The 22,009-nt window shown below is 56.9% G+C and overlaps 1 protein-coding gene and 1 long non-coding RNA gene across 5 annotated transcripts in view; both read right to left on the reverse strand.

The window, feature by feature from the left end:
* FRMPD1 (FERM and PDZ domain containing 1) overlaps positions 1–14,872 on the reverse strand; it is a 28,401-nt gene extending 13,529 nt beyond the window's left edge. The window contains exons 1-11 of one of the 4 annotated variants that reach the window (XM_086868820.1): positions 14,263–14,872; positions 14,116–14,167; positions 11,402–11,513; positions 8,471–8,620; positions 7,839–7,943; positions 6,932–7,089; positions 5,613–5,715; positions 5,496–5,541; positions 4,000–4,107; positions 522–605; positions 230–325 (exon numbers count right to left, since the gene is read on the reverse strand). In XM_086868820.1, coding sequence (XP_086724946.1) covers positions 230–325; positions 522–605; positions 4,000–4,107; positions 5,496–5,541; positions 5,613–5,715; positions 6,932–7,089; positions 7,839–7,939 — 696 coding nt within the window. In that variant the 5' untranslated portion in view covers positions 7,940–7,943; positions 8,471–8,620; positions 11,402–11,513; positions 14,116–14,167; positions 14,263–14,872. Of the gene's footprint in view, positions 1–229; positions 326–521; positions 606–3,999; positions 4,108–5,495; positions 5,542–5,612; positions 5,716–6,931; positions 7,090–7,838; positions 7,944–8,470; positions 10,843–11,401; positions 11,514–14,115; positions 14,168–14,262 lie in introns of those variants that run through there. The other 3 variants (XM_086868822.1, XM_086868819.1, XM_086868821.1) reach the window with 3 other exon arrangements.
* Positions 14,873–19,872: 5,000 nt separating this feature from the next.
* On the reverse strand, positions 19,873–21,346 carry LOC111941648 (uncharacterized). Its single transcript, XR_002870174.2, has 3 exons — positions 21,256–21,346; positions 20,099–20,164; positions 19,873–19,981 (listed from the first exon to the last, which is right to left on the reverse strand). It is a non-coding gene; the product is annotated as an uncharacterized LOC111941648 (long non-coding RNA).
* Positions 21,347–22,009: the final 663 nt, after the last annotated feature.

Raw genomic sequence — 22,009 nt, forward strand, 5'->3', positions numbered from 1 at the left:
GAGGATCCCTCCCTCCTGGGAAAGGGCGCTGCTCTTTCACCTGAGGGGGTTCATCAGTGCTCATGTCTCCAGAGGGGAACATCCTCACCAGTGCAGAAACGAGGCAGTGGAACACTCTGGGAGAACCCAGCAATGCCAGCAGCTGGACAATGCCCCGGGAGGGGCCCTGCCCACAGCTGTGCCAATGGGCTGGACTGGGGTGGTGGGGACAGCCCGTGAGCATCCTTACCTTCACAGTGGTGCTCCTCTCAAACCTGAATGCCTTTGTCTGTCCGTTCTCCAGGTACACCTTGAGAACGTTGGGCATGAACAGGAGGGAGCTCCCCTGCAGAACAGAAGCAGCAGCTGGACCCTCGGGCATCCAGCCTGCGGGCACCAGCTGCTCTGCCTGGCACTGCAAGTCCTGGCATCCAGGAAAATCCTCCTCTACCTTGGCAACCCTCTTCCATGGCACCAAGCTTTACTCCTGATTATGCTTCTGGCACAGAATGACAGAAAGAGAGCACAACAAATGCCTTTACCGTAACACTCCGGGCAGTGCAGCGGCTGCACGTGGCCTGGGAGCACCGTTCCCTTCCCAGCGGCACAGCAGGATCCGGCCGGCACTGAAATCAGAAAGTCATCCTCCCTGCTCATCACCAAAACCCAGCAGTGCCTCCAGAAAAGGATCTTCCCCTCACCCATCACCAGGGACCCCCACTCTGACACCAGCCCCACCCCAGGTGCTGCCCACAGCTGCACTCTGTGTCAAACACACAGCGCTGCTGCCCTGGGCCTCGCCCTGAGCTGTGTAACCCTGGCACCTCCTGAGCAGGAGGTGACGCCACCAAAGGGTCCTGAGATAGGCCCCAACACCTGGGACAAGATGAGGACACCCTCAGCAAGAGCATCTCTGTTGGGTGCTTCAAGGAGAGTCTGGGGACTTGGCCTCTGTCCTCCTGGGGCAGCCTGGTCACCTTTCAGCCTCCACCTCAGCCCCTCAGCAGAGGATGCCTGCACCTTCCTTCCCAGTTCCACCCCTGCTGCCCTGGTTGCTCAGCGCTGAGCAGGTTTACTCCTCCGCTCCTGGAGGTCCAGTTCAGCATGTCTTCTCCATGTTCTGGGACCAGCACACCACCTAAAGGCTCCACCTACTCCTCAAGAGAGTCTCAGGGTTAAGAACGGTGTTAAGATGATCTCTCCTGTGTTTCATTTACTGTGCCTCGTGTCACAAATCTCACAGCCTTGGTCCCCCTAGACACAGAGCCCACACACCCTGGAAGTGCTGCCAGAGCTAAAAAAAACCCACTTCTGAATCCTGTCCTTGCTCCTCTCATACCCATTTTGTGGGGTTCAAGCTGCTTTCAATCGCCACGGAGAAGCAAGAGAATGCTGCTGCTCCTTTTTCTAGCGCTCTTTAACTAGCCCAAACACATTTGACAGGTGTTGGGTCCTCCACCAGCCCCAGGACAGTGATGCTGTTGTCCACCAGCTGCGCCGTGTCTCCCTCCCGTGCCGCAGGTACCTGCCGAGGGGGGCCTGGCACAGCCGAACTTAACATCTGCACAAATTACCAGCGCTCTCCTGCTCAGACACAATTATCCAGCCAGAACACCCAGAGAGGTTTCTCTCTCTCTGTGAAGGCTGTCAGAAGCTACAATGAATTAACCCTGAAAGCCTCCCCGGCCGTGCCCTTCCTGTCCTGTCTGGGCAGGGCTGGTTCAGCCCAGCTCACAGCTGCTGATTACCCTGCCCGGCGCTGGCCCCGGGGTCCCCGGGGGCCCGGCCCCTGCAGATTGCTCCGTGATGTAGAAATACATCAGCAGGCTGCAGAAAGCGGAGGCAGGACAGCAGCGAGGCTCATTAACAATTCATGTTCCCGACCTGCAGTGTCGGCTTTCAGCTGCAGAACGCAACCGCTGGGATCCTTCCCGTCGCCACAAGGATCACTTAGCCGTGCTCCATTAGCATGACAAGAGCAGTGTATTTACTGAAACTGGAGGCTCTACAGTTTTCAGGACCATAATGCCCATTTTGGCCGCCTTCGTACGTCAGCCCGTGGAAAGGAGAGCAGCCCTAAAGCACTCAGGGCTGCTGTAGTGCATATTGCTTTTCCAGAAAGAAATAAATATGCAACAAATTTATTCTTCCTTTGTGCTAATAGTTCACCGCTCAAAACAGGTTACATGTCCAGATGGTGAAAAGGGAATCTAACACCAGCACCTGAATTAATTTCTGCTACCTTTATGCTGTCATTAAATGAAAAGCAATCTAAACAGTGATTGTGTCCCTCCTCTGCACCCGCAGAGGCAGGATTAGCTCAGCACAGCGCTGGCAGAGGCTTTAGGGACACAGAGTGCAGCATTCCCTACACGGCTGCCTTCTTTAGACTCTCAAAACAGGTCCTTTTCCAGGGTCAGTGAGACCATCCCTGAGATCAGCCAGCGACTGGCAGAGCTGAGACCTCACAGGCTGTGCCAGCAGTGCCCAGCTCCAGCTCCTGGAACCTCCAGGCAGACGCTTGAGCCAACCCCAGCTGCGAGAAAAGCAGGGTCTGCTGGTGATTTCGGGTCTGCCTGTGTCCCATGGCCAGTCCTGCCCAAAGCTCCCAGGCAGCTCTGCCTGGGGCCACTTCCTGGGCATTCCTCCCCCTCCCCATTCCCTGCCTGGTGGCCTGGGTGTCACATCAGCAGGAAGGATCTGATGCCTGGATGCTGCCCCAGGGAGGGCCCCGCTGCCCCCTGCCCAGGCAGGATCCCAGACAGCCGTGTCACCAGCGCCCTGTCACCTGCGAACACAGCCCTGGGAGGGCAGGGACAAGTCCTGCACCACTGTGTCAGGAGGGGAAGGATCCCAGGGTCCAGACAGACACTGGCAAACATCTGGAGGCACAGCTGGCCCTCCCCTGCCCTGCAGGGAGCAGGAGGAGAGGGGTCCCCCCGCGCAATCACAGCGGGACCGCCCTGCGGGCAGGTGACACCCCTGGCACCTCTGGATGCACCTCTGCCCGTGTGCAAGGGAAAGAGAGCAAACACCTGCCCTGGGAGGGCTCTCAGCTGCATCAGGAGAGCTCCACCAGCGACAGGGAACAGGGGACAGACAGGGAGGGACAAGGAGAAGGGCACAGTGGGTGGTTTGTCATTGGTGCAAAGCAGAAAGGCTTGGTCCAGACCTGGACAACTGAACAGCACCAATGAGCAGGGGGCCAGAGAGGGGCATTTCGACCACAGAGTTTTTTCATTCTGAAGGACAGAAAGAAAGGTTGACAGAGCTAATGACTCCCAGCTGACCCCAGTTGACCCCAGTGAGCTTAGAAAGTTACCCAGAAGGAAAAGAAGATGCTCAGGAGCTGTTCACACCCTGGGGGGAACAGGAGTGCTCTCAGCTCAGCTGCCAGCAGCAGCAGGAGCCCGGTGATGGGTTTGCAGCAGCCTCCAGCATGCTGTGACCCAGCTCACCTCACACAGCTCAGCTACAGCTGTGGAAACCCTCCCGGAGATGTGGGAACACGCTGCCACCCTGTCAGCTTTGAGAACACCGTCACACCTAACAGCAAGGCAAAGGGACCAGTGACAAGCCCTCTGAGGGTGGTGTGCCCTGTCCCCAGGAGGGGACAGCCCGGTGGCTCCGGCAGCACATAAACCTGGCACACACATCAGCGCTCGCCTCCCGCCTCTGGGTCAGCATTTGTCGTGCCCACAGCTCACTGTGGGCTCACCAGGGATGGATTAGCGCCCCAGGAGATGGAAAGTGCCCCCTGCAGTGGCGAAGGAATGGTTTCGGGTCTGACGGGGGAGCTGGACAGAAGCAGTGCGTGTGGGTGCTTCCCATTATTCCCGGTAAACACATCACAGACAAAGCCCGGCAGAGAGGCCAGCGCTCCCTCCGTGCCCGGATCAGCATGGGCAGGGCAGAGCGGCACGGAGAGCCCCAGCCACGCTGCCCCAGCCCCGGGAGAGCCCCGGGGGAGCCCCGGGGGAGCCCCGCATCCCCTGGTCCCTCCCGGCCCTCCGCCCTCACCTGGGAGTGTCCGTTCAGCAGCACCTCCTCCGCAAAGCGCACTTTGACCGGGTTTGTTTTCAGCCTGGCCCTCTTCTCTGCGGTCAGGAACGATGACTTGGGGCCACCCTGAAACGACAGCCGAGTTTGTTCGGGGCAGCAGCCGCGGGAGGAGCGGAGTCCCAGCGAGGGCAGGGGCACAGCTCACCGCCCCTGCTCTCCTCGCCCCACATGCCGAGGTGTTTTGGGGAGCCTCTCCGCCGCCAGCCCTGCCCGGGCAGCCGCGGAGCCCAGCCCTGGTGCCAGCGCGTGTGGCCAGTGCCACAGGCTGTCCCCTGTGTGTCACACACCCACCCTGGGCACACACCTGCACGGGAACCAGCTGCAGCGCCCAGCTGTTCCCCCACACCCCACACAACAGCTGGGTACCCCACACAACAGCTGGGACCCCACACAACAGCTGGGACCCCAAACAACATCTGGCACCCCACACAACAGCTGGGACCCCACACAACAGCTGGGTACCCCACACAACATCTGGCACCCCACACAACAGCTGGGTACCCCACACAACAGCTGGGTACCCCACACAACATCTGGCACCCCACACAACATCTGGGTACCCCACACAACAGCTGGGACCCCAAACAACATCTGGCACCCCACACAACATCTGGCACCCCACACAACAGCTGGCACCCCACACAACATCTGGCACCCCACACAACAGCTGGGACCCCACACAACAGCTGGGACCCCACACAACAGCTGGGACCCCACACAACAGCTGGGACCCCACACAACAGCTGGCACCCCACACAACAGCCGGGCTGCAGTGGGGCTGTGCTGAACCCAACACAGGGAGAGCCTGGCAGGGATGGACAGACCCTGCCTGCCCAGGCGTGCAGCTCATCCCGGCCCTGCTGGGCTTCCCCGAGTTCTGCAAACCAGAAAACTGCAAAGGTGACAAAGGGAACCTGGCCACTGGTGTCACACAGCCCTGCTCTCACCGTGGCAGGGTCCTGTCGGGCTCACCAGACACCACGTGTGCTCAGGAACTCTGCACAAATGCCAAGTCCCTGTGCACAAACAGCCTGTAAAGTATGATGGTCCCCAGGAACAGCAGAGAATCCCTCACTGTCCCCCTACAGAGCTCCCAGCAGAGCCAATCCATCACCTGTCAGAAGTGCCCCTGGCCAGCCACAGCCCCATCCCGCCCTGAGGACACATCCTAGGGACCAAGGATGGGATTTGGGAGGAGCCCCCAGGCACATCCAGAGCTCCCAGAGCGCAGCAGGGCGCGGGGAGCAGAGTCTCTCCCTGCAGCCCATGCCACAGGCCAGCCGCAGCAGGGCTGAGGACTCACTGCCCACTCTTCCCAAGCCCGCTCCAGGGCTGTGAGGGGCGGCAGAGGATGCTCGGGGCACCCGCAAGGCCGTGGCCAGCCCTCACAGCCAGCCTGGCCACGCCGCGGCCGTGCCCAAGGGAGCCGTGCGAGCCCAGGAAGGGCCACTTACGGACGCGCAGCGCAGCACGGTCAGGAGCAGCTCATCTCCGGCCTCCCTGCAATGGACACAGGCGGTCAGCCAGGGCCCCCGCCCCTCCGGCCGGCCGGGCACGGGCACAGCGCACACCTGATGATGCTGGCTGCCCGCTCCACGGACACGCTGTCCACGCTGCTGGAGTTGATGGCGAGGAGCTGGTCCCCCGGCTGCAGCTTCCCCTCGGCCGTGCTCCCTGCGGGACCAGCACAGTGTGAGCCCCCCACTCGGCCCCACAGCAGCTTGCAGATGGAAAAGCCCTCCCAGGTGATGAAGTCCATCCGTTAATCCCACACTCCCAGGCCCACCACTGACTAATGTCCCCAAGTGCCACACCTGCACTAGGGATGTCCAGAGACTCTCAATGGCAGCTCCTCCTCCCTCCCAGCACCTGCCTCCCTCAACAACCACATCTGGATGGCAAAATAAAAGGGGCTGAAGGACTCTGGGTGCTGACACCACCTGGTGTGTCCCTGCCTGTGTCCTTGCCCCACCCGAGCTTCCCTCTGCCCCATGGAAAACCCTCCAGCATATGCCTGTCCCCTTGCCACAGCCCACCACACTCCACTGGGAGCCAAACATGGGCCATGTACCCGTGGGCTCCCATCAGCAAAGCACTGGGTCAGAAGGGCAGGGGTTTTTGTGCCTCAGCTTTGGTAAAATGTTCATCTTTTCTGATTAGGAGGAAAGAGAAGCACAGCAGAAAAAACCCCACCTCTTACGCCCCACTACTCTCAGATAATTTCGCTGTGTTTCACATGGGAAGGGGTATAAAGGGAAGTGGGAGGTGACAGAGGGTACATGCCCTGGGCCCAGAGCCCCAGCCATCTCCAAACAGGGCTGCCACACTCACATCAACAGGTAAAAACCACGTGGGTTTGTGCACCCATTAAAAAAATAAAATATAAATAAGAAACAGAATCAGAGTTTTTGAGTTACACCCCTCCCTTCTATAGCTAGAAGAGATCAGAGGAGTTGATCTGCTTGATTTCAGCACTGCCTGCACCCAGCAGCAAACCTCTCTGTGTTACAGGGTCTGTTCAGCAACAGATCACCACAGCCACAGAGGAATAAGATGAAGTTCTCCAAGATAAGATTAAATTCTTCCTCTGCATTTCAGATAAAACACCAGAAGAGGCTTTGCTTTGAGCAGCTCTGTGATTCAGGAAGGTCACTCAGGTGTGTGAGCCAGGCACAGGTGAAGGGCCCGTGTGGATCTGGCCTTGGCTCCAGCCTGTGGGACCTGGGGCATGTCCCAGCGCTCTGTGTGCCACAGGCACCGGGGCTTCTGCTGCCGTGCTCGGGGCTCACACGCCAAACCCACCTCAGAACCCACCAACCCCCGCCAGGAGCTTATCCCTAACACCAGCTGCCACCATGCTGGGCTCCCCGTGCCTCGGGGGAGGACACACCTGCAGTGACCGATGCGATGGTCAGGGGAAGGCCTGGGCAGATCTCGAAGCCGTAGTGCTGCAGGACCAGGTCCTTGTAGACGGTGACGGTCACTTTGACCCGGCTGGGGGGCTGGGCTGCGCTGTCCCCGGCACTGTCCATCACAGGCACGCTGTCCCTGCGGATCAGAGAGAGGATTAAACACGATACAACCAGAGACAGTCTGTCCAAGGGCCCGGATCCGCACGGCTCCCCGCTCTCGAGGGGCTGCGGCGCTGCCTCCTGCGCCCGGCTCTGCAGCCAGCAGCGACTCCCTGGGCTCTGCAGGAAGCTGAGGACATCAGCCTGGCTGTGACCACAACTTCCCAGTCATCCCAGCCCAGTGGTCACACGGAAGGAGAGGCCGAGGTGTGCCCCACCACAAGCCATGACCTCCATCCCCAGGGAACAGCAGCACCTGCAGCCAGGAGGCAGCGAGAGAACGCACAGCTCTCGGCATCTGCTGGGATCCACTCCACCTTACGGATGTCCACTCTATGTCCACTCTATGTCCACCCTAACGTCGACTCTCAGAGCTCAGGGAAGGAAAGCAGCTGTGGATCCCTGGTAAATGCTACCTAGTCTTGCCCAAAAATGTGGGCCCACAAGGAGAAGCATGACCCCATCTTCAAGAAGTGCAAGTTTTACATGGAGCAATGCTGTATTTCTTCCTCACCCAGCCACAGCAGAGCAAGGCAGGGACACCTGCCCCTGGAAGCCAAGGGGGTTGCTTAAAAACACTGTTGCTTTTCTTTTTCTGTGTGCATGTTTCCCAAGAGCAGCAGAAAGAATGAGTAAGATCTGCAGCCCCTGTTGACTGGGAGCAGCCTCGAGGTGTCTCTGATCAAAGGCGACCGTAGCTGTTCCTTCCACAAACACCACACTTACCTGGGTGCGCTGTCCCGAGAGCGATGAAGCCATTTTGCTACCATTTGCTCTATTCTACATGTTTTTCGTGTATGGATTAAGCTAGTCTCCAAATCTCCCATTTACCTGGAAGTGACAGAAATCACAGGAAGACAGAATGACACTGACTGAGGAATTCTTCTGGACAGCTTTCAGAGTTACCAAATTTGCACAATTTGCAACAACCCATTTGCAATACAAGGAGATCTGCTGGCACCTTGTGCAGACCAGAGCTCCAACAGGGGGTGACACCTGAGGGTGACACTCCTGGAACCCCCTGCCCACCCAGCCTCCTCTGCTCGGTGCTTGTGGTCATCCGTGTCATGGCCACGCTGCGCTACCCTTCCATGGCAGGGACCTCTGCATTCCTTTTCCATGGATTTCATGGATCCATGGGCTTCTTTCGGAGGTGGTGGTAATTGCACACCCTAACAGTGTGCCTTGCAAGGCACTGCAGCCATGCTCCTCTGCCAATAGTCTGAGCTCTAACCCTGGGAAGAACCGTGGGCTGTGACAGAACCTAACACAAAATGAAACAAATTATTCCTGCATCCGCCACAAGTGGTGAAGAATATCAGCTGTTTGTATTTCAAACCCAAAACTGTTATATCCACCTTTCACAGTGTGCCTTCTGACCAGCCTAGGAGTTCTGTACGTCCTGACCTCCTCCCTCGTGTCTTCTGCTGGGACTGGGAGTTCTGTGCCTCAGGGACCTGCTCTGTCATACTGGGACAGCGGGCTGCTGCTCCATGGCAGAGGTGGTGCTGTAACAGAAATACCAGTAAGTTACCTTGTGAACAGCAGAGATGGCTGGAAACTCACAGAAATGAGGCACAGAAAACTGAGTCTCAACAAAACCTGGACCTGTTCCTCTCAGCACCTTTCCAGGCAGCAGCACTCCCCCAGCTCACATTTTCTAGCCAAGAAGGGAGGGCAGGACTCGCATGGCGAGCTCCTCACAGGAAACCACTCCTGCCTGTTGTGCTCCCTGTCCTGCCTGTTCAGCTCTGGGCAGAATATAGATGAAATTCAGTCCTTCAGCAGCTCTGGCACTAGGAACCCTCATCCTCGTACAACACATTCAGCTTGCTCCTCCAGCGTGGCTGGAGGCTCCTGAGAGGCTCCTCTGAACCACAAATGGGGACCTGGTGATCCAGTGGTGCTTCCAGAAATCAGAGCCGATAGGATGGGAGATCTGACCCCTCCTCAGGGGTGACCAGGAGGTGACCACAGAAGGAGCAGACACCCAGCAGCTCTGCAGCCCGGAACACAGATGCAGGATCTCTCCAAGCAGCCTGAGCAGACACAGCTCCTGCTGGTGTGTCCCCTCAGCCCTTGTTCCACCACCTGTAACGCTCATGTGGCAGCAGCTGCAGCTGCCCTCTGCCTCTGCCTCACCTCTCCACTCAAAAGAGCTCTGGCTCTCTCACTCTGCCCCAAACACCCCAATGCTCCCTCTGAGCCACGGGGACCGTGGTGCCTGCAGGGGTTCCTGTGTTGGGGTGCCTGCAGCTGCTGATGTGCCTGCTCAGTCCTCCTCAGGCGCTTCCTCAGCAGCTCCACCCCTCACCCCTCGCTGCTCTGCAGAAAGGACAGACTTTTCTATCTGGGCTTCACAAAACAGAACTTCCAGAGAAAGTCTCTTAACCTGTAGGACAAGGAGGAAAAGTCTGAACAATGAACACAAATATTTAAAACCCTCAGATGGAACGCTAAGGAAAGAAAACATGCTGTTCTTTCAGGGACCTGGAGTGTTTGGGCCAAACAACAGGTGTCTAGAGGAGATAGCTTGGCAGGTATTTCCCTGAAACAATGCACAGCAGCAGGAGCAGCCCCATTCCCCACAGCATCCTCGGGGCACACAGAGCATGCTGAGCAGGACAGGGTCACCAGGATCACTCACCTGGCACACACAGCTGGCACCTCTCCCCGTCCTGGGATGTCCCACAGCTCCCAGCTGCCCTTCTGCAGCTGTTTCTGAGCTAAGCCCCACACCACTGAGCTGGGATCCTGATACACAGAGATCCTGCGGCTCAGTCAGAGGGAACTGCGACTCCACAGGGATTTTCATGGCCTCCTCACCCTTGTGGAGACCAACACCTCAGTATCTGGACTGAAACCCGGCTGGGTGGCTCTGGGTCTTCAGGAGCAATGCCAGCCTGAAGGTCAGTGCTCACACCAGAGCATGCAGACACGTGGCAGTGGTGTCAGGGCATGCACAGCACAGACCTGACCAGCAAGGAAAAACCAAACCCACTGTCAAGGAGAGTACTTCAGTCTCTCATGGAAAGTGTTCATTCATCAAACAGAAAGGTTTTGATGGGCAGAAGTTTTTCTGGTACTTTTGGTACTTGATGTTTTTTTGAAGATGTTAGCTCCCAGCAGAGCATGGCAGCAGGAGCAGCAGAGGGGAGCAGCAGCTCTCCTGTACCTGCTGACAGGGAAACACCTGAGCAGATGTTGCCATAAGCTGCTGTGGAACCCTGGATGCTGTCCACTTCACCCACAGGGGCTCTTGGAAGCATCTTTGCAAGTACTTCTGGTAATGGATGTCCATCAGCAGTGATGGGCTCTGCTGAGGGAGGGACAGATCAGGAGCAGCCCTGGGAGGAGTTCTGTGGGTGCTGGTGGCTGAGAACTCACCCTGCCCTGGCCATGTATGCTGGGACCCAGAAACCCCCTTGCGCTGGCCTGAGCCCCAGCGTGGGCAGCAGGGGAGGGGGATTCTGTTCCTCTGCCCTGCTCAGGTGAGACCCCACCTGCAGAGCTGCCTCTGCACCTGACACCCAGCACAGGAAGGATGTGGAGCTGTGGAAGCCAGTCCACAAACATAACCAAAGGTCTGGAACACCTCTGCTACAAGGAAAGCTGACAGAGCTGGAATTGTTCAGCCTGGAGGAGAGAGGGCTTTGGGGAGACCTTAGAGCCCCTTCCAGCACCTAAAGGGAACTTACATGAAAGATGGGGTCAGATTTTTAGCAGTGCCTGTAATGACAGGACAAGGGATGATGAGTTTAAAGTAAAAGCAGCAGACTGAGACTACATATAAGCAAAAAACAGCTCACAGTGAGCATGGGGATGCCCCTGGCACAGGGTGCCCAGAGCAGCTGTGGCTGCCCCTGGATCTCTGGCAGTGCCCAAGGCTGGACACTGGGTCTGGGAGCAGACTGGGACAGTGGAAGGTGTCCCTGCCATAGCAGAGGGTTGGATTAGATGGCCTTTACAGGTCCCTACCATCCCAAACCATGCTGTGGTTCCATGATTGCACCTCTTGTGTCTCTGGTGGCACGGCCTCACACTGTGCAGCTCCAAGATGAGGCAGGGCTGGTCCCTGCCCAGCCCACCCCAGCCCACCAGGTATGATCTGCTCCTGCCCTGAGGGTCAGCACACCCCCAGGCAGGGAGAAGAAAACTGAGCTTGTTCTTGACAAACGTGGCTCTGAGCTGCACCAGAAGACTCTCCTGGCACGACTGAGAGTCTCTGCAGCAAAGGTTTTGAAGGTCAGCCAGTTCTGGTGAGACATGAGGACAGAACAGTAACTCACCTATTTTCCACACAGCTTCTAAAGATGTTCTTGGAGATACAGCCAGGGAAACAGCTGAGCCCAAGGACCAGGGTTAAAGCTCCTGTGGCACTCTGTGCTCCCACCACACTGGCTGTGCATGTACAAAGAACAAAATTCTGGGAAAAAGAAAATTAAAAAAAAGGAAACACAAAAAAAAAACCCCAACAGTGTGGCCATCTTGTCTCATAAGCCTGTGATATCTGGCTGGGTTTTGAGGAGATGAGCTGCACTCACAGGGCCAGCCCCAAGTGCCAGACACACATCGCTGCTGCACCAGGGTCACGGCACAGCTGGGGACAAGCTGGCCTAGGAGGGTCCAGAACAGAGCCCTCCCTCTGGCCAGAGTGCTGTGTGTGCCTGCTGCACAGGAAACACTGCCACAGCCCTGTGTGACACTGTGTGACACTGTGTGACACTGTGTGACACTGCCAGGCGTCACTAATGGCACTGAGGTCCCTGCAGACCAGTTTATCCCCCCTCCCTCAGGTCAGCTCCCATCTGATCACTGCCAGGGCCTGAGGCCGAGCTGCTACTGCACCACTGGGTGGCCAAGCTGCTCCTCTGGCTTTCCCTGGCTCACAAGGAGAACCTGTGCCGTGCCCAAAACCTGTGATGTTCACTACTCCTGTGTAATACTGGGCAAAGAATACTCACCAGCATCACAGCCCCCAGAAAAAAAAATCATTAAAAAAAGCACAGTTGCTTTTTAACACTATTTGAGACCCAGGTTTTTGCCTATAAACAGACACTACCAGGAAAAAAACAAACCAAAGAAACCCAAAAAACAAAAACAAACCAGAAAAAAACCCAACAAAAAAAACCAAAACAAGCAAACAAATCCCACAATTAAAAAAAAAAAAATAAAAAACCCCACACAAACAAAAAGAAGCACAAAATCAAAACCAACCAACAACCACCCACATGCTCCATCCAGCTGCTGTAAAACAAGAACTGTCAGAGAGAGAATTTGGCCCTTGTCAGCCCAGGGAAGGCAGGAGAGATTCTGCACCTGCACATCACCACTCTCCTCTCTCAGCTGACAGTGGTGAAGTTTTACACAGACACACTCTGGCTCCCAAGGAGCAGGATTAGATTTAAAACATGAGTTTCTGGGCATGCAAAGACTTCAGGCGCCAAACAAAAAATGTTTTCAGCAAAGGCCGCACATCCCCGGCTGGTTGGGGCACGAGGGGAGAAGCAAGAATAGCTTTGTGCGTGGTGCATTACACACAAACTGAAGGAAATGATAAACAGAACATTCAAGGTGGAAAGGAGGAAAATCAATACTTCCCTCTTGAATAGCTTTCTCTCCTAAAAATAGACTGGTGTGGAAGTGTGTGAAGACTTTCCTCCCTCCAGCTCCGTCTCCCTGGACAAGAGCTGCCGGCACAGAAGGAATGTTTCCTTCTGCTTCCCTGACTTACAGCTCCTTTTCAGGGGGAAGAAAAGAGCTGCCTCCCAGCCTGTGCATGGACCCTCCTCCCCATCCCCTGCACACACAAACCCAGAGTCAAGCAGCTCGCCCTCTGAGCAGCACTGTCATGTCACTGGCAAACTGCACAACAGGGGCGAAAACAGCAACAAAACCACCCAAAAAAGGTTCTGTGCAGAGCTCCACATATTGTCACTGATCTCTGTGTCCTGCCGCAGGTCTGGAACCAGCCAAAGTGCCTGTGGAGCTCAGCACTCTGGAGGATGCCCATGGCCTTCCCGGGACTCTCCACAGAGGGAAAAACTCAAGTTCAGGGCAGGCACCTCAGCAGGTTCCTCCACATCTGCCAGGTGAGGTGAGCTTGACATGTGCTGGGAAACAAATTTGGCATGCCAAATCTGGGCAAATGTCAGGAAAGGAAGAACAAGACAAAAGGGAAAATCCCTGCACTTTGGAAATGTTGATTCAGGAATGTCGTGCCACATACAGAGCCATATCAGAGGAGCCCAGAGCTTCTCTCCAGCTCTAGAAAGACAGGCTTTCCACAAGGACAGAGAGCCCAGAGCACTGAACAGCATTAAGCAGCTGTTTGACGGCAGATTGCTCAGCAAGAATTTAGAGGGTAATTCACTAAACCTTACAGGAGTGAAACCCAGGATAAATTTCACAGCCACACATGTGGAAACCTGTGCCATTTGCCTGCTCCTGATGGCTGAACCGGGGAGGCAGAGGGATCCCAGGCTGAGCAGAGGATTTGCTATGTCCCTGCTATCCCTCACTGCCCTTGCCTTGCCCTTCCCAGCCAGTCTGGCCCCAGAGGTTTCTCATCGGTCTGGCCAGGTCAGTTCACAGATGGGGGAAACCAGGCGAGTGTCTCTCTAGCCAGTGTCAGCTGGAATTGAAGAAGGGAGAATTAAATGCTGCCTACAGACTTGCAGAATTATTTTCTTTTCCAGCTTGGATTTTTCTCAGCTTTCCAAACACCTGTCTTTCTGCCTTGCTGCGGAGAAACCCACATGGGAGCAAGAACAGAAGCACAGAAAGAGATAAAGTGAAGGAAATGGTTCACTGACGGCTTCCTATGCTACATGATTGTCATTTCCATCTCTAAATCTGCAGAACCTCCTGGGCCAGCAAGCCTGCTCTTCTGGAGCAGGAACTCCATGTCTCATGGAGATCTAATGTTTCCCATTTTGGAGCCCCTTTAGACCACTCAGACTTATCTCACACATCCCACCAGCAGCTTAGGTCTCACACAAACCTGCCTGGAAGGAGAAACTTCAGGAAGCTTCCCAGGGCTGGAGCAAACACACCTGCAACAAGGAGCCACAAGATGCTGTGAGACTGACAGTAAAAACACGCGATGCTTGTGAGGTGCTGCTCAGCAAACACATTCAGAACAGGTTACCTGGGCAGGAGCCGGCAGGTGAGTTTCCAGTGCTCCGAGAGCCAGGTGAGCACGCACCAATGAAGCAAACCTGAATGTTTTAGGCAGCGGTACAAACCTCAAACACCCGCCAGAGAGCGGGCGCTGCCCGTGTGCTGTCCTCTGGAGCTCCGTGCCCCGGCTGCCCCGCGGGACCCTCGGGGACGGAGGTGCGCACACCGATGTCCCTGACATCCACGTGCTAAAGTCACTCTGCCTCCTGCCCCCCCCAGATCAGGCGAAAGATCTCCCACAATATTTTCCCAATTCCGCTTAAGAAGCCAAAGTCATTGGCTGTGAATTCAACAGCTGAGAAATGGGGGGAGGTTTTTAGTTCGCTTATTTTTGTTAGGGGGAGCGGGGCGCACGTATACGGCTTCCTCGCACCGACAAGGAAACTAGCCCACGGAGTTTGGGGCAAGATGGGACAGAAAGCGGTAAATCATCACCCCAAGGCGCAGAGAGGGGGACGGAGCCCGCGCCCCGAGCGGGAGATCCCCGCTGGGAGCGGGACCAGCGGCGGCACCGGCGCCTCCCGCAGCCGGACCGACGGCTCGGACCGACGGCTCGGACCGACGGCTCGGACCGTTCTGGCTGCGAGCCCCGGCGGGACCCGCCTCGCCCGGAGAAGCCCCGCGCCCTTCCCGAGCGAGCCCCGTTACCTGCGGCCGGCAGCGCAGCGCTGAGCGCCGGCGGGGCACGGGCGGCATCTCAATGACAACCCCCGGGGCCCGCCCCCGGGAGCCGCCCCCGGGCCCGCCCCGCAGCCCGCATCCCTCATCCCTCATCCCGCCCCCGGCTGGGCTCGGCCCCGCAGCCCCGCTGCGCCTGGGCCGCCTGGCGGCACCGGCACCGGCACCTGTACCGGCACCGGCACCGGCACCTGTACCGGCACCCGCACCCGCAGCCGCAGCCGGGCCGGGCGCTGCCCCACGGGCACGCCGGACAGACAGCCCCGCTCGGGACGGCGCTGGGAGTGGGGCTGGATGGGGCAGGACACACAGCGCTGACCCCTGTGCCCACAGCCCTTCCACTGCTGCCCCTCAGCCTCCCCCGCGTTGCTCTCCCCAAACCCCATCGATCCCCGCGTCCTCCCCGCGCGTCCTGTAACGAGCCCTGTGCAATCCCGAGTGTCTGTGGGCTCACATTTTCTCTGGTCTCTGTCCCTCCCTGTCCTGGATTACACATACACCGCGCTGGTGCTCCTCGGGTGTGCAGGGGTTGACCCCTCTTGACAGATGTCACCCCTGGACCGGGGGGCTGCGGACGGGATGCCCCTTGCTCTGAGTCCCGGCTGCCCCCGGGCTCCCCTGGGCTCCCCGGAGCGGGGCTGGTGGGAGCGGGCAAGGCTCAGGGTGTTATTTGGGAGTTATTTGGGAGGGTGTTCTATGGGGAGCCGCGTTCCCCCCGTGCTCCCGGGGCTCCCGGCGCTCGGGGCGGTGCCAAGGACACGGACAGCCGGACACTGCCCGGCCCTGCGGGACGGCGGGCACGGGAAACCCACATCCCCAGCGTCAGCTCTTCCATCCTGCCCTGGCAGCGGCCCTGGCCGCCAAGGTGCCCTGCTCGCCGTGCCCCTGCCGCCGCCGCAGTGAGCGCAGCGCCCGCCGAGCTGCCCGCCCAGGGGCATCGATCGGCCCCGCTCTGTGCCTCCCTGCCTTCGCCCCTCCGCTCCCTCGCTGCATTTCTGCACTCTGAGTCCTCCACTGCCCGGCCTGCTCTCTCTGCCCCTTTTCCAGGAACTGTTCCTCTCCCAAAACAGCTCTGCCACAGAAAATGGGGTTATTTTTCTCTTCTGCTGACGTGAGAACTAAGTTTGGCACCTTTCACAAACAATACTGCCCTGTGGTCACTGAAATTGACAAAAAAATGAGCTTGGGGCCTGACATCTGAAATTAATGTAACATTAAACAGGGCTCAGAAAAGGGTTTTGCATCAGCTGCTGATTCATGCAGCTTCCCTGGGCAACGTGCATCACATCTCCGTTCCCACGTAGCCCTGGGTGATGTTTTCAAAGCAATCCACACAGGAAGCAGATGCTTAATTAAAAAATGAATAAAGCCCCGGTTGTTTATCCCGAGGATGAAAACTGGTACCCACTAGCAGGACACATCTGAAGTTCATGCTGACCTGTGAAACGTGAGATTTGGGCCTGTGTGGGGTGGAGGTGAGCACATGTTTTTTTTCCCTCTGAGTAGTTACAGTTCCAGAAGCGTGAGGAACAATAACTCAAAAAGTTGCAGGACATTTTGTCTCCAAACAGCATCCATCATCACTCACGTTTGGATCTGTCACAGCTGACCTGTGAAAGCCTTCTGTCCTGAGAAACATTTCAGAACTACTTGGAAAGTTACAGCTTGTGGCTGCTGGCATGCCAAGCTATGTCCATGAAGGAAGAAACCTCTGGGAGCTCTCCCAATTGTGAGCTGAGCCCATGAACCCACTCAGCCCCACGTCCTGTGATCCAGGTGATGCCTCTGGAATGACCTGGAAAACCCTGTAGAAGTGTAGCTAAGGTCTTGCAGAGGGGGAAATCCCTTCACATTTCACAGCAGAGAAAAAAGCAGGCCTTTCAAAGGCTCAGTCAGCCCCTCTGGGAGCTCCTGATGCAGATGTGTCAGGGCTCCCTGGCCATGTTCCAGTGCCTCTGTGCCCAGGGTTTTGCCTGCAGGAGGCCTGAGGAGCAGCTGCAGCTCCAGGCACTCTGCCTGTGCTGCCACAGGGTGAGGCTGCAGACAGGGAACACCTTCACCCTCCTCCGCTCTGCTTCATGCCTGAATGATTCTGATTCTCTTCATCGGAAAGGTCAGCACATGGAACATGTTGAAGACAGCAGAAGTCACGGTCACCCTTGCTGCTGATGCAGCAGGTGTTGTGGTTATAGGTCACAGCTTTTGTGGGCTCACATTTTCTCTTGTCTCTGTGCCCCCCATCCTGGATTACACATAAATGGGTGACATTTCCCTCGAGGCTTTGACATCACTTTACAGCATCTTCTTTAATTTCCCACTGAAGCTTCTGGGGGTGGTTTCACCACCTGAGGGTTCACAGCAGTGGGTGCAGCTCCACAAGTGACAGGGCCACATTCCCCTCTCCCAGGAGAAGAGGAAATAGCTGGAAGAGAAATTTCCCCTTGGAGTGCCAGGAGTCCTGAGGAGCCCTGCAGCCTTGGGGTGATGACACAGCCCCCAAGTCCCAGACCACAGCAGGACAGGGCTGTCTGAGGGGTGGCAAAACCTACCTGGGGTGTTGAGAACACCCCTGGGATGCCCCAGTTGAGAGCTTAGGGGTGAATTCAAACTCTCCGGCCTCAGGCAAGCCTGCTGGGGCACATTCCGATATGGCTGGTCCAATGACATGACTTTCACTCCCGGCCCTCGAGAGATCAGAGCCTGGGAACACTGACTTCGGTGATGAAAAGTTCATCTAAACACACCAGAAGAGCCCCAAGCCTCGGGGAAACCCTCACGAGACCCCCAGAGCCATGAGCCTCCATCCAGCACCTCCCAGTCCCAGGGGAGCTCAGCCCCACAGAGGCAGTGTCACAGCCAGGGGTACAGGACATGCCGTGGGGCACAGGGGAAGAACATTCAGGATTGCACAGGGCTCATTACAGGATGCCCAGGGAGGAACTGAATGCAGGAAAATTGGGGCATCGATGGGGTTTGGGGAGAGCAAAGGCAGGGAGGGGCCAGCAGTGGAAGGGCTGTGGGCACAGGGATGCTCGTGCACAGTGCCCTGTGTGGGGTCAGCGCTGTGTGTGCTGCCCCATCCAGCCCCACTCCCAGGTGGGGCTCTCTGTGTTTCCATGCTGGTCTCAGGACAGAAAGGGGAGCAGGGCTGCTGGCACTGCTGCCTGTGTGAGCAGCCAGGCTGTGCTGGTGTTGTGGCCAGATGTGCACACACCTGGGTCCTGTGCTGGGCTTGCGTGGCCAGGTTTGGCGAGCAGGGGGGGCTGCAGGGGTGGCTTCTGTGAGAAGCTGCTGGAAGCTTCCCCCGTGTCCCACGGGCTCCGTGCAGAGCCACTGCTGGCCAGGGCTGAGCCCAGCAGCGGCAGCTCTGGGAGAACAGAGCTAAGAGGAAGTTAATTCACAGGGGCCATTGTAGCCAGAGAAGTGTGAGAACATGTGAGAGACCCTGGTGACCCCCACATCAGTGCAGAAGGAGGGGAGGTGCTCCAGGTGCTGCAGTGAGATTTGCCAGCAGCCTGTGGAGGTCCACAGGAGGGCACAGACCCACCTGCAGTCCTGGAGGACCCCATGCTGGAACACAGGGATGCCCAGAGGAGGCTGTGGTCCTGATGAGTCTGTTTTGCCCATGACAGTATTTACTGAGCAATCTCTGCCTGACCTTATCTCAGCCCACCAGCCTGTTGTTGTATCTCCTCTCTCCTGCCTATCTGAGTAGGGGAGTGACAGAGTGGCTTTGGGGACACACAGCACCCTGCCAGTGTCAGCCCCTGTGCGCAGGACCCCTGTGAGCCAGGGCTCAGCCTGGCTCCTTGTGCCTCCTGGGCTGGATCCCCCATCCTGGGCAGTCCAGCAGCCTGGCAGGAGCAGAGGGGGAGGCAGGAGCACTGGCACAGCCCCTCCATGCTAGCCTGGGGTGGGTGCTGTGCCGGCCTCCTTCCAGCCGTGGGGAGCAACTGCCACAGGTACGGAGCCATGGTGGCCCGAGTGGGGCACATGGCAGGGACAGGAGGAGCAGGAGAGCTCCGTGGTTTCCCGTGTCACACACGGGTGCTGCTGAGCCCTGGTGTCCAGACAGGTGGAGAGGCCGTGGGCAGAGCCAGAGCTGTCAGCGAGCCCTGTCCTGCTGCTCCTTCTCCTCTCCAGCAGCAGGGACCGTCCTGTGCCCAGCAGGGACCGTGCCCCGACAGCAGCCTGGGAAGCCGGGAGGCACCTGCAGGCTGCAGGAGCGGCCGTGCTCCGCTGTGACGGGGCTGGAGCGCGGCTCTGGAGCAGCGGGGCTGTGCAGCCCTGGGGCTGGCAGGAGGATGAGCTGCACCTCACCGGGCAGACACGGAGGAAGCCTCTCCGTGGGCACGAAGCCAGGTGCTGCCATTAGTGCTGTACCAATATTGATTCCTTGGCTGTGGCAGCAGCACCAAGGCTCCAGCATCACCTGCTTTGCCTCTCCGTGGTGCTTCCGCCAGGCTGCCCAGGCCCTCTGGAACGCCTTTGTTGGCATCTCTGACAAACAGCCTGGGCTGCTCCGAGGACTGGAGGTGCCTGGTGCTCCTCCATGTCTCACCAGTGCATGCCAAGGGGCCAGGCCAGGCTAACGCTGCCTTTCCCAGGAGGAAGGCATGCTGTCCTTCCAGCTGCCCAATGAGCCACCTCCACAATGCAGGAGCAGCCTGGAGAAACACCACTGGACAGTGCCTGGAGGGCCACTCCGCAGAGTGCTGCCATCTAGGAGAATCAGTCCACCTTGGTGAGTTCCTGGATCCTAGAAATCTGACTGGAACCTCAAAAAGAATTATCAGGGAAGTTTTAATTTCTGTGGGCTATTTCTGTGTCTGACCAGGACTTCATGGGAGTAGGGGAACACAGTGGGGAGAGAAGTCTGAGTTTCAGGAGGAGTGTCTGGGCTCTGCCAGACTCCCAGGCAGCTCTGCCCAGCCATCCCCTCTCGACTGTAGCCGACCCAGCATGTCACCTGCAGGCTCCATTCCTTGGCTAGTGGAGCTTGTTTCCACCTAGATCCCACAGTGTTCCAGAAAGATTACCCACAGCAATGGCAAGAAGCAGCCATAACCAAAGCTGGTTTTGCCCTTGGGGTAAGGAAGCAGTCAGACTGTGCCTGTCCTCCATACCTGGAATGCTCCTTGACTCACGTGGTTCTGAGCAGCTGGTGTGTGGAGTGAACCTGCGAGGCTGCTCTGTAAACCAATGGAAATTCATGTTCTGTGTCACCTAGTCACTCAGCTCTCAGATAGAAAAAGGTGACCCTGCTTCTAAGCAATGGCAGGAAGTGACAGAGAGCAGCAGATGCACCCACACTGCACTGCTGGGCCTTCAGCCCATTCCCTGATGTCCTCAGGGATGGCAGTGCTCCAGCCTCCCCACACTCCCACAGGGACAGCAGGTGTGATGTGTGTCCTGCTGGTGCCTGAGGAAGAGCTGTTTGCACACCTCGTGGGCTCATACAATAGCTATTCTTCAAAACCCACTGTCCTATGGAACCACACAATGCTCATTCTGTAGGATCACGTCAAACATTAACCAAGAGGAACAGGAGAGTCACCAGCCCAGTTATGCCAGCTCAGCTCCAAGTTTGGAAAGTAACACCAGTTCCTCAAGTGCTCAGCTGCATCTCTGGGGTCTGTGACCACCCAGAGACCCCTGGGATGGAAGAATCCACAAGCAACGGGAAGGGAACATAAGCTAATGATTTTGGGGAAATGACTATCCTAGGTACGCCTATTCTAGGAAAATAAATGAACATGTCTGTAAAATATAGAATCAGAATATTTCCTGTAACAGAAATACAGGAGCTTTTTCTGTGCTCAACATACATGGTATTTCAAAGATGTCCCCTCGTGCATCTAACCAATAAAGAATGGCAGGTTCTTAATGCTCCATTGTTATTAGGGATTTGACCAACTGATTTTGGTACCACCATGGCCAAAACAGCTGTGGTTTAATGCTGCAGCAGTGTGATCACACACAGGGCTGCTTGGCTGCTTCCTCCTCACAGCACTGGCACAACATCTGCACATCTCTGCAATCCCTTTTCACATTCCTTGACCCTCCTTCCAATCCTTGTATTTCCTTTGTCTGCTCAGTCTCCTCCCAGGGGAACAGCCTATTGCTTTCATGTGGGGTTTTTTTTAAAGATCTGTGTATAATTCATTATTTCTGACAGCTTTACCTTGGTATAATCTCTCATTATGTGCTACAACTGACAGAGTTGCTCAGAAGTTCTGGTCTTGCCCCTGGAGGCCTGCAGTGCCTCTCTCCAGCTACCTACCTGTGCAATCTGGGCTCTGTCCACACCACTGCTCTGTAGCCACTTGGGAGGTCCAGCTGCCCCTGTGGCAATGTCTGCACCTTTTGTCAGCTTCTCACGCTGTCACCTGCCACACACGTGTCGTGCCGTGCTCCGATCAGACACCCCAAGGCAGCGCCCGGTCAGTGGGTCGTAATCTTCCTGTAGCTCCAGGGAATGGAAGGTAATATTCTCCTGTAATTATGGGACTGACTGCAACTATAGACATGGTATGAACTGTCCAAGCTTTGGAGTTCGGAGGTTTGAGGGAATTCTGGAAAGCTGCCGCAAACATCTCAAGGACAGCTCAGGACAGTGTCAAAGCCCAGAGCAGAGGCCTTCTCTCCCTTGCCAGTCACTTCACACCTGAAGTCTCCGGCCTATCCAGCGGGAACATCTCCCACAAGAAATGCTTCTCATCCCTCCATCTCACTACGAGACAAGCAGAATGGGGTGGCTCCAGTGGAACAGCTTGTGGCATGAGCTCCCCAGTCCCTGTCCTGGCAGAGCCTCACCTGCACTGCTCCTTAGCAGCACTTTTGTCCCCTCCCTGCTGCAGTCTCTGCTCAATAATGTGCCGTGTTTCACTCGGTTTTGCCCACATCTGCTCACATTCCTTCATCTCCTCCAGAGCAATGCTCAGGAAAACAGCCCCTCTCCTGCTTTTCCAGCAGGAAGCGAGGCTGGGAGGAACAGCAAGCACAAAACACATGATGAGACTGGCTGGTCCTCTGCC

Source organism: Cyanistes caeruleus, chromosome Z (assembly GCF_971803275.1).
Source record: "Cyanistes caeruleus chromosome Z, bCyaCae1.hap1.1, whole genome shotgun sequence".
Taxonomy (NCBI): domain Eukaryota; kingdom Metazoa; phylum Chordata; class Aves; order Passeriformes; family Paridae; genus Cyanistes; species Cyanistes caeruleus.